A 10,653-nucleotide genomic window follows, 5' to 3' on the forward strand; every position below is an offset into this window, starting at 1 on the left:
CATGAGCTTACGCTAGTGTGACTCGCGGCACTCAAGGACAAACAGATAAGGGTCTCAGCTGACAGGTACGTATAGTGCGTGGACCTGCAAGAAGACCACACTTTTCTCGGGCCATTATCTCCGTAACCGTTCAACTTTGGACATAGGTGTTTTGGGTTATATCGGCATACTTTAACATAAGGAACACCCTCCCGAAGTTTGGTCCATTCCTCCTGGGACACCCTGTATATATATTCTGCTTGATATTGAGTATGGGTCTGAAACTGGGTCTGTCAGTTTAAAGAAATAACATTGCCTGAGGGTGTTTGAGAAAAGAGTACTAAGGAGAATATTTAAACCTATGAAGGAGTACATAACATGAGGCTTGAGAATATTACATAATGAGGAGTTTCATAATTTTTACTCCTCAACAAATCAAGAAATAGAGATAGATGAGGCATGTAGTTTTAATACATCTAAAGGAATGAGACTACTTGAAAGACTCAGGCATTAATGGGAGGATAATAATAAAATGGATCTTAAGGTAGTAGGGTAGGAGGGTGTGGTCTGGATTCACCTGGCTCAGGATATGGACAAATGGGGGATCTTGTGCTCATGGTACTGAATCTTCAGGTTCCAAAAAGTGTTAGGAATTTCTTGACTAGCTGAACAGCCATTACCTTTTAGGGACTGATTCTACTCCAAGGAGGGAGTCAGTTTGGGTTTATACAACAGGGTCTCAGTTATCCAATTTATAGATTTACTACTATATGTTTAAATACTGCAGCAGTCTCAAAGAAATTATTTTTTTTGTGCCTCTCTTATATTTTTAGATGTTTGAATATTTCTGTTCTGTGATGAAGGCTTATGAATTTCTTATGGAAAAGTTCACAGTTATTTCCAATGAGTTATTTGTTTTAAACGCTACCTACAAGTACAAATGCACATCTTGAAAGAAGTTTGAATGATGATAGTTAAATATACAGACTTTCTTCTTAAGAACTGTCATTTTGGTTAAGAGGACTGCCTGAGATTTTCTGGAGCTCCCTAATTTACAAACAGAAAATTTCCAGTTTGTTGAAGAAGTGCTGTACCATTATTGAAGATTAATACTGTATAATCATTCATGTAAGTGAATATTATATGAAATCAACATTAACTATTTCTGTTCTACACAAATTACAATACTGTGTTCATGACTGAAATTCAATTCCCTATCCTTTGACAACTTACCTATCACACCACCTCCTCCCCATTTGGTATATTCATCAGATACATCTATATATATAGGCTGCTTAATATTTGAGACCTGTGCATCCTGTATATATGCAGAGATACTGCAAAATGAAGACATATCCACATCCGATGGCTGCCACACCACAGATGGAAAGTGTGGTGCAAAGTATGCCACATGCTGACCAGTTCCAGATGAAATTTCAAGACAGTGATAAATGCAGTCCTCTTTACTAGTGGCCTGAATGTAAGGTGATAAGAAATTCTTTAGGACTTGAAGAATGGGTTCCTTGTTACGTTCAGCAGCAGAAATGACTTGTTTGTAGGACATGGATTGAGACCTATAAAACACAAAGTTTATTTTGACTGTATTTATCCATTACTTACAGTATGCAACAACCAGGAATACCATTAAGTTGTGTAATTATTTATTAGTCATACACTCACTACCATACACTAGACATCCTACTTATTAATTCATGACACATGTCTCACCTACTATGTAGTCTTTTTCATGTGATTAAATGCATTGCACACCTACTCTGTAAGTTGGTATAGTGTTATTTACATTGTAATATTTTATAAAGAGTTTAAAATAAAAACTATTGTTCAACTCAACACTATAATATTTTATATTCTAAATTGGGTTGCTTCCTTTTCTTATTGCAACTGTGGTGGGTCTGTATTCTGTTTTTGGAGCTGGTCTTTCCTGTTACTTCTTAGTATAATGCTTCTTGGTATTGTCTGTATGTAGCATAAATCAGGACTGTAAATATGAGGGATACTCAGAAAGAAACCTCATGTGAGCTGTTGAAGCAAGATCAGGGCTGTAAGCGGGTGGTCAAAAAACTCCCATTTCAAGTGTGAGCAGCTGTATGTCAATGAGCACTCCACCCATTTTGTTCTGAATGTCCCTATGCAGTTTTTTTAGTGTTTCACAATATACTTCTGACATTACTGTGATCTCTTGTTGCACATATTCCACAATCAGCATTCCTATCCTGCCCCAGAGAACAGCTGTCATCAGCACTCTGGCAGATGTTTGGTGAATGTGTGTGCATTCACTGCTTTACTGCTCTTTGGTTTCAAAATTCACAAATGAAATGCAGGTTTTATCACCTGTTACTCATATGATGTGCATGAGAAATTCATTACCAACTTTGTGGTATCGTTCTAAAACAACCAAAGCCATTCTCTGTTTTGTGTGCAACTGTGAGCATTTTTGGAACCCATCTTGTGCAAAACTTATAACAGCCTAGCCTAGCTGTTATAATCTCATAGAGAAGAGTGAATGAAATTTGTGGAAATTCACATGAAAGTTCTGATATTGTGAAGTGCCGTCTTTCACAAATTTTTTGGTCAACACATTGAAAAGATCATCACTCAATACAGATGACCAGCTGACCACTTTGCTCTTCATTGTGAACATTTGTTTGCCCGTCAATCTTTGAACATTCTACACTATTGTCTTTTGGTTCCTTCATTCATTGCATTTTTGCTGTAAACCTCGCATAATTCACAATGGATTTCCACAGCACTCATGTTTCTAGCACAAAGAACATAACGGCGCAAATTTCACAGCTGGCAGGATTATCAATAGCGGGACACATCATAACTAACTCTGCAGAGACAAGAACAAACACTTTGTGAGCAGTCACATGATAGTTTACAAGGCAATGAGTCATGTGGTGCTACATAACATGCATGAATTCTTCCCACTCATGCATTACTTGCCTATAATAAACGGCGGTTACTTTCTGGATAGTCCTCGTAATTTTTGAAACCTAACACTGAATATGTCAGTCTCTGACTTTGTCATTTCAAAGAGAAAGATAACTTTCATACAACGCACTAATATTTATAATTTCATAACACACTAAATTTTTCATGCACCTTACAATAATTCATAAGTTATTGTAATGAAATAGAAAGCAAGAGCGCCTCATGTTATTTGCTGTTGAGATGTTAGTGAACTGTAATCCAATTTTTCTATCTTCTATGACTTATTTTTCTGTAACATTTCTGAATCTTTTAAGAAATTGTGGTGGTTCTGTACCCACACAAATGTTTTTCCAGCTGTCATCTTCATACTGCCAATAGGATAGAATTACTACATATAACATGAAGGTGAATCCCTGTGACATGAACACTTCATTGGCTCAAAAGACCATAATACCAATGAAAAGCCAGATGGACAGACATTAGCAACTTTCAGGTGACAAAGCAAAGTTACATGCAACAAAGTATGACACGCAGTACCTCTGAGAAGCTGAGTTGCTTTGTAAATTCAATGTGAAATGGATGGCCACACGAAGAAAAGTTCTGCCTGGAAAAGAAGAGCCATGTAAAGAAACAACGACTTTCTAGCATACATTGCACATCTTTTAGTTTTAGGCACTCAGCAGCAGTTCATTAGCATGCCATGTGATCACATCTTAGAGTTCTGTTGCTGATGACAAAGACTCAGTTACCAACATGACATTGTCCCTGAATTTCATAATCCAGGAGGATCTAAACTTCTTCTAGCCCTAAAAATGTGTACTCCTGACTCTTTCTCCACAGATAATGATGGCTGGAATGTAAAACAGACCACTAACTCTTTCATTAGTGAAAAGAGAGTGCATATTCTTTATCTGGCTCATAGGCTGGTGCTAGGTACTAGGATACAACTTAAATGTAATGTTCTACCTTCTGGAACATAACATCATGTAGTGGTTAGAACTGTTCATAACCACTGCTGTGGGACCCTCAAATCCTGTACAACTAAAAAATGTGGTAAATGCATACTGGAATCAGACCTAAATGGGCTGTGTATCTGTTTGAAGGCACATATCTGTTCCATTTCATAAAGTCCTCATTTTACAGACATAGTACTGTGTATGTCTAATTACAATTAAGTGCAATTACTGTGATAGATGTTACTTAAACATTAATCTGATGGCTCTGGTATACATTTCCCATATTAGTTATGTAATGAAAAAATTTATTTTTTACAATCTTCATGAAATAAAATGTATTCTTTAAGAAGCATATACTTCTATTAATCAGAGAAGAACAAAGAAAAAATAGTGTCACCTGATTTTATTTATGGTTTATTTAATAATACTGTCAGTCATACAAACAAGTAGTGAATAATAAATTAGAAGCATGTCAAAGTGGTACTGGTCTAGTTTCAGTTACTATCCTGCTGTTTCCCTAGAGGGCCTGAGTAGAACTATGAAAAACCTCAGCCATTAACAGCCAGTCTCTGAGCTGCGACTAGTGATATCTCGCAGAAAATATTCCTCGTGCGGACTCAAAACTGAAAGTCAAGCTTCATACATTGTGTAGTGTGACCAAATGTGGAACTGCTGGGCTACACCTAAGTTCATGTGGAGTGCCAGTCTGCAGCACTTCCACAGCCGCTCTGATGTATGTTTTCAATGACTGCATTTAGATGGAATAATCACTATGGTGTGAATGCAATTGTGACCTATTGGAGGAATCAGAATTTCTTTGGGAAAAATGAAGAAAAGAATGAAACTTGTCTGTCAGTACAACTAGTCTCTGGGCTGCCTCTCAAACCTCAAAATTTCACTACATTTTGAACATTCTTCACTATCTCAAAATCTCATACAAGTGTGAAGTTTCCTCTGTGCACCACACCATGAAGATGTATGGGCAAGTCTAATTATAGCACTGTGCATATTTAATCTTGTCAGCAGATGCAGATAGGCAGTCAACTTCATGCAGCAATCACTCTACCCATGGGAAAAGACCACTAAATATGAGACGGAGAGAGCTCCAAAGTTAGTCTAAATGCTGTACAGAACAGACAAAACTCAACCCTTTAAGGAACTGAAGCCCAGTTCCTTGATTGCTGCATGTAGTTTAGTCACTATACTACCTGAAATCCCATGTATAACTACATTAATGAGCATGAAAATGAACACACACACAAACACAGTACTGAAGATGTACTGGGAATACAAATGATGGTGGTGCACATATATGTCTAAACAACTTAGAATTAGTGCCACACTTATGCAAGTCATTATGTTTATATTATGTTCTCTTGCATTACCACACCATGCAGTCTGCTTTGTGGTTACCAACATCCTGCTTACATGTTACACTATAAAGAGGAAGTATTTTGCCCCAAAACACCTACCATACTTCCTGGCGTAATAACCCACAAGAAAACAATATGAATCCTCACCATTGATACCTAGACAACACGTAAATACTGTTGTGTACATTAATTACAATATTCAAAGGAATAAAATGAAAACAAACAAATAATTTTATTTCAATTTACAATTTTATTCCCTGTAATTAACAATGGCATACAAATTGAATTTCACAAAGATTTATGAGATTAGAATCACAACCTGAATAAAACACAAACTCCACAAAGGAAATTCAGGAGACCCAAATATTTTGACTTTACACTATATAGTTTTCTTCATTTCCCTTTACAGATCATATTGTATCACTGACATTCATGTTTTATATGTTACAGATGTACATAAGATTCTTCCATGCAAGGACTATAAAAAACATATTTCACCTGAAACAATGCTCACCCTGTGTAAATTCCACTTCTTTTTACAAAATCTGCCTGCTTTAGGTGTGTTGAAACTCTAAATTCAAATATATTTTTAATATATTATTAATGCTTCACCTTATTAGTACACATTTTCTGGGAACACATTCTTTTGGTGATGTCTGTTTGCTTTATATAAATTGTAAGTACTATTGCATGTCAACATCATAATCTCATATCACAGATGAAAAGCGATCTGTGAAGATTTCTTGTATGTGGCTAATTCTTCATCTAGGGCCGCGCCATAGCTGAAGCGGTTAGTAGCTGGCTTCCCACCGTGGTGGCACGGGTTCGATCCCAGGTCTGGTCAAGTGGGATTTGTGGTGGACAAGGTGGGGCTGGGGCAGGTTTTCTCCGGGTACTTCGGTTTCCCCTGCCAATCTTCATTCCACCAATTGTTGCACAATCACACTCACCTATCATCTGGGGCTGGTACAATAAGCCAGAAGTGGCCACAGTACAAGAGACTTAGTCCCACCCCACTAGCAATAAAAAAAGAATTCTTCATCTATAAAAGACATTTTTTCAACTATACTGATAACATAGGATGATTTGTGACTGATGAATAAGTAAGGATGTGGACAGAAATACCATTTGTAAAACCCTGATAAACCTCAAACAGAAGAGCACATCCCATCAAATTCTGAACCCATCATTCCTAAATATGAAGTACAAGTGCAAGCCACTTGACTGAAATGCTCAGTCTATTGGCACTTTTAGTATAAATTTTCAACACAGGACTTGTGTCAGTGATGTATCCTGTGTGCTGCTTGTACAACGTGAACATTGTTTACAGAGGCCTTAAAGATCTGATTGCCCACTAGCAGCTGTATTAGCAATGGAGGTGAACAATCTTTTGAGGTAATGAACCTTAGTTAAAAAAAAAAAAACTCTGATAGGCAAGAAAATATTTCAATTACATTTTTTTATTACTGTCTTCAAAATTCCTCCTCATAGAGATTCAACAGTGACCTGTAACATTCTAAACCAGTAACAATAAGCAGAGGAACATATAAATCTAAATTAAACCCAAATTTTAATTACAGCATACTTAAATCAAAAGCACTGGACGGAGAGATGATTGGCCCTTTGGATCTGGCTCACTGTCAAACTCAAAAACCGATATTACACATCAACCACTTGCTGCTTAAATTTTAAGGATGGACAAGAAATGGTGATATACTGTAATGTTTGCCACAGACTGAACTAATTTTCGAAAATTCACTACATTAATCTTTCACATTATGACCTTCAAACTTTATTTCTCATTCACAATATCATTTTAAATAACATAATCTGGAAGCAACAAATATGTTTACTGAGCTGTTACCTAGTAATGGGTGTCTTCTATGACTAAACTATTCTGACTTTCAGTATCCATGTCACAATACCAAATAACTAGAAATTACAATTTCCTTCGCTGAAATGACATGAGAAATTGAGTCCAGTTACTTTTAACTTAAGAATGTGCAAAAAATGTATATTTAATGTAACTCTTATGATTCAAAATGTGGGCCTCTCTATTTATTACTAACAGCAGCTGCTATCATTTGTCCCATTATCAAATTATGAAGGCAGTGGCTCTGTACATAAGTGACACAGAACAATAAGGGGCACTGAATTTTAATTTAATTTGGAGAAACTGCTTATACTAATACCATCTACTTCATTTAATCTTCTTTGCCTTTCCTTTTACTCTATCTTCCACTCTATCCTTAGTTGCACCTGCCAAACGAGGGATGAACACTGAATGGCCAGTTTTCTTAAGATGATCAAACAATTTATTCTTAGATGGAAATTCAGAGCTACATGTAACACAGCAATGATTCAGATCTCTGACATAATCAGTACTACCACTTCCATCTTTCTTGCTACTCTTTTTCGCCCCCTTAGCTTTCTTATTCTTTATCTTAACTTCATCACCTTTTCCTTCTACCATTATTTTATCGGCAACTTCCTTCCTATTATTAACTTCCCTTTCCTTTGATATTTTTACTTTCATTCCCTTTCTTATGCCTTTAGTTTTCTTTCTTTCAATTTCATGTGCAGAAGTACCAAAATCTTCAGCTCCCTCCTCCATGGCAATATTGTCCGCATCAATATTCTCAGTCTCACTTTCATGGTTGGCATCAGATGATGTATTCTGCTGTGACTGCATCATGTGCTGCTGCTTTTTACGTTGTTTCTTAGACCATCCCGAAGACATCTGAAATTCAATATCTGAAGCACTGTCATCAGTAACACTACATATATTTGGTATCCTCTTTTTGGTTTTCTTTTTTGTCTGACTTTCTACAAATTCTGATTCTTCTGATTCATCTTCAGAATTTATATCAGAATCTGATGAAAGTTCATTTACAGAGGTAATTTCTGAAAACTCATAAGATGGATCTTCAACCGTCTGTTTACTTCCTGACACAGCCAGCTCATCTTCTTCCACTACCGATGCTTTCAAAACTTCAACACTGTTCTTATGTTTTTTAGAGTTCTCATGATTTGAAAATGCTCTCTCAGTTCTGAAAACTTTGTTACATGCAATGCAGTATAATGAGTTTACACTTTCGTCCATTACTTCTTCCCTGTCATTTACAGATTCTCCACATAAAGATACATCACTGTCGCCAAACTCTGCTGCAAGATTTGCTTCAATTGCCTCAAGTTCTTTTTCAATATTTGAAAACTTGGTCCATTCTGATTCTTTATAATTTTTCATTGCTTCTTGTCTTTCCTTTATGTGCTTCCTTCTTCGTTCTTCTGCTTTCTTCACGTTTTCTGCTGCATGTTCTTCCAACAATTTTACAAAAGACTGGACTCGTTTATCCCTCTTGCGAACAAATGCCACCAAGTTTCGAACCTCCTCATTTCGTTGTTTACGTGCTTTATCACGGACTTTCTTGTTTTCCTTCTCTGCTGCACGCACCACACGCCTGTTTAGAGCATCTCTGATATTATATGGATCTAACCAAGCATATGATTTCTTTGTAGAATAACTCTGCCAGTATGCATAGAATGGATGTACTACATCTTCATAGGAACTCATTGAGTCTCCAAAGCTTGGTACTTCAAAATCACTATCCTCATCTGTCATATATTCTGAATCTTCAGCTGCCAGTTTATTGAACACCTCCCTATACACTGCATAAAAGCCATTTTCATCATCACCATAACCTTTGAAACATGTAGGTGTGAAGTAACGAAATACATCAAGACTATCATCCTTATAATCGCTTCCAGCTCCTCTGAGAATGGATTCCCTGTGAGAATCATACCATGACCGTTCATGGGGGTCACTCAATACCTCATATGCTTGTTGCACAAGTTGGAACTGCTCCTTGGCCTCTGTTGCACTATTAGGATTTTTATCTGGATGCCACTTTAAAGCTTGTTTCCTGTACGCCTTTTTAAGTTCATGGTCATTTACATCTTTCGGAACACCTAGAACTTCGTAATAACACTTCATCTTATTACACTGTCAAAGTAATTTCGCAATATTGTATATAGACTAATCCTACGACGTGGTCAAAGCGTCAAATGTCAACAAACTATAGGCTGGACGGCGAAATAACCTCACATTTCACAAGTCTTATAATTATTTTTCACACTAATACTTGGCACCACGTTATAAGTTAATAATATACCTGCTAAATATATCCAACATTACAAAACATTAATCAACATGGCATTACTGAAAAAAAAACGGTATTTTTCTCCATAGTCACTTAAACCTTTTCTTTATTTTTAATACGTCAATCATGTAATTCGTACCAGTAAAGTCTTCCTTACCTAATTTAAATGCTCACTGATTTACACACCTATTTTACCTATATTATTATTTCCTACAACTTCGTATTTACTTTTCACTTCCATAGCATATTTATACCTACACGACCGGCGGAACAAACAGTGGTAAGTATACCACTAAACAATAGAAGTACTAAAGCAACGACTAGAGTGACATTCATTCAAAAATTAAAATAAACAAACTTAGAAAAATCACGTTATCATTTAGCTCAAAGTATTTCGCATCCTCGTTTTCTTTTCAAAAAATTAAACGTATAAAATTATTACAGTACCATTTAGTTTGGGTAGGTGGGAAACGTGGGATATAAAGCCTCCGATTCGGGGGTGAAAAATGAAAGTTGTTCGAAAATACAGCTGTGAACCAAGTGACAAAGAGGTTCATATTCGTGACATTCCTGACTTCCTGACCGTTCGTGACTGAACAAGGCAATACATGATGTGTATGCTTCATCAAATATTTCTGGGATTGTTTAAATCAAGGTGAACCGGCCAAAAGGGAAGAAACCAAAATTTCCACCAGGGCCCTTATCATCCCATATTTTAAAAATCAAAATTTCCTTCCATTGCATCATGTATTACTGCTCAAACAGTGATGTCATTGTCAGAACACAACAGAATTTACTTACATTCCATTGATCCTCCATCAGCCTAAACCAAGGATGTGGAACATGTCAATTTTTTCTTGTCCTATATCATGTATAATGATCCATGGATATGAAGTAAATAAATAAAAATAAATAAAAAATACAAATACAGTACACTTGGTCGTCGACTTACATTTACGACCACAAAAATATTATTAAACTGAAAAAGTTTTTAAAAATAAATTATAAAGATGATAAAAAGATTAGAACGATTAAAAACACTGTTAATAAATATATGGCTGACATATTACCAGATCGACTTACGACCTGTCAGTCAGAACGTAAGTTGGTCGTAAGTCGACGACCAAGTGTACTTGTTTCCAACACAAATACAAAATACAGAGTGGTAACAGCTATTTGCCTACTTGCATTCCATGTTATAATACTGGGAAATCCTCCCCCCCCCCCAAC

At 36.3% G+C, this 10,653-nt stretch overlaps 2 protein-coding genes across 7 annotated transcripts in view; both read right to left on the reverse strand.

Moving 5' to 3' along the window:
* Positions 1 to 9,889, reverse strand: part of LOC111870412 (methyltransferase-like 26) — a 14,903-nt gene extending 5,014 nt beyond the window's left edge. Inside the window, exons 1-3 of one of the 6 annotated variants that reach the window (XM_023862690.2) lie at positions 9,871 to 9,889; positions 3,472 to 3,538; positions 1,213 to 1,553 (exon numbers count right to left, since the gene is read on the reverse strand). In XM_023862690.2, coding sequence (XP_023718458.1) covers positions 1,213 to 1,543 — 331 coding nt within the window. In that variant the 5' untranslated portion in view covers positions 1,544 to 1,553; positions 3,472 to 3,538; positions 9,871 to 9,889. Of the gene's footprint in view, positions 1 to 1,212; positions 1,554 to 3,471; positions 3,539 to 5,148; positions 5,469 to 9,095; positions 9,116 to 9,580; positions 9,718 to 9,870 lie in introns of those variants that run through there. The other 5 variants (XM_023862685.2, XM_023862687.2, XM_023862688.2 and 2 more) reach the window with 5 other exon arrangements.
* On the reverse strand, positions 6,225 to 9,573 carry LOC111870411 (dnaJ homolog subfamily C member 21). Its single transcript, XM_023862683.2, has one exon. The coding sequence runs from the start codon at positions 9,255 to 9,257 to the stop codon at positions 7,464 to 7,466; it is 1,794 nt and encodes a 597-aa protein (XP_023718451.1). The 5' UTR covers positions 9,258 to 9,573; the 3' UTR covers positions 6,225 to 7,463.
* Positions 9,890 to 10,653: the final 764 nt, after the last annotated feature.

This window comes from Cryptotermes secundus, unplaced genomic scaffold (genome assembly GCF_002891405.2).
Source record: "Cryptotermes secundus unplaced genomic scaffold, Csec_1.0 scaffold1260, whole genome shotgun sequence".
Lineage (NCBI taxonomy): Eukaryota > Metazoa > Arthropoda > Insecta > Blattodea > Kalotermitidae > Cryptotermes > Cryptotermes secundus.

Coding starts and splice junctions, on each gene's coding strand:
- LOC111870411 (XM_023862683.2), bottom strand. CDS start 9,257: ATGAAGTGTTATTACGAAGTTCTAGGTGTTCCGAAAGATGTAAATGAC.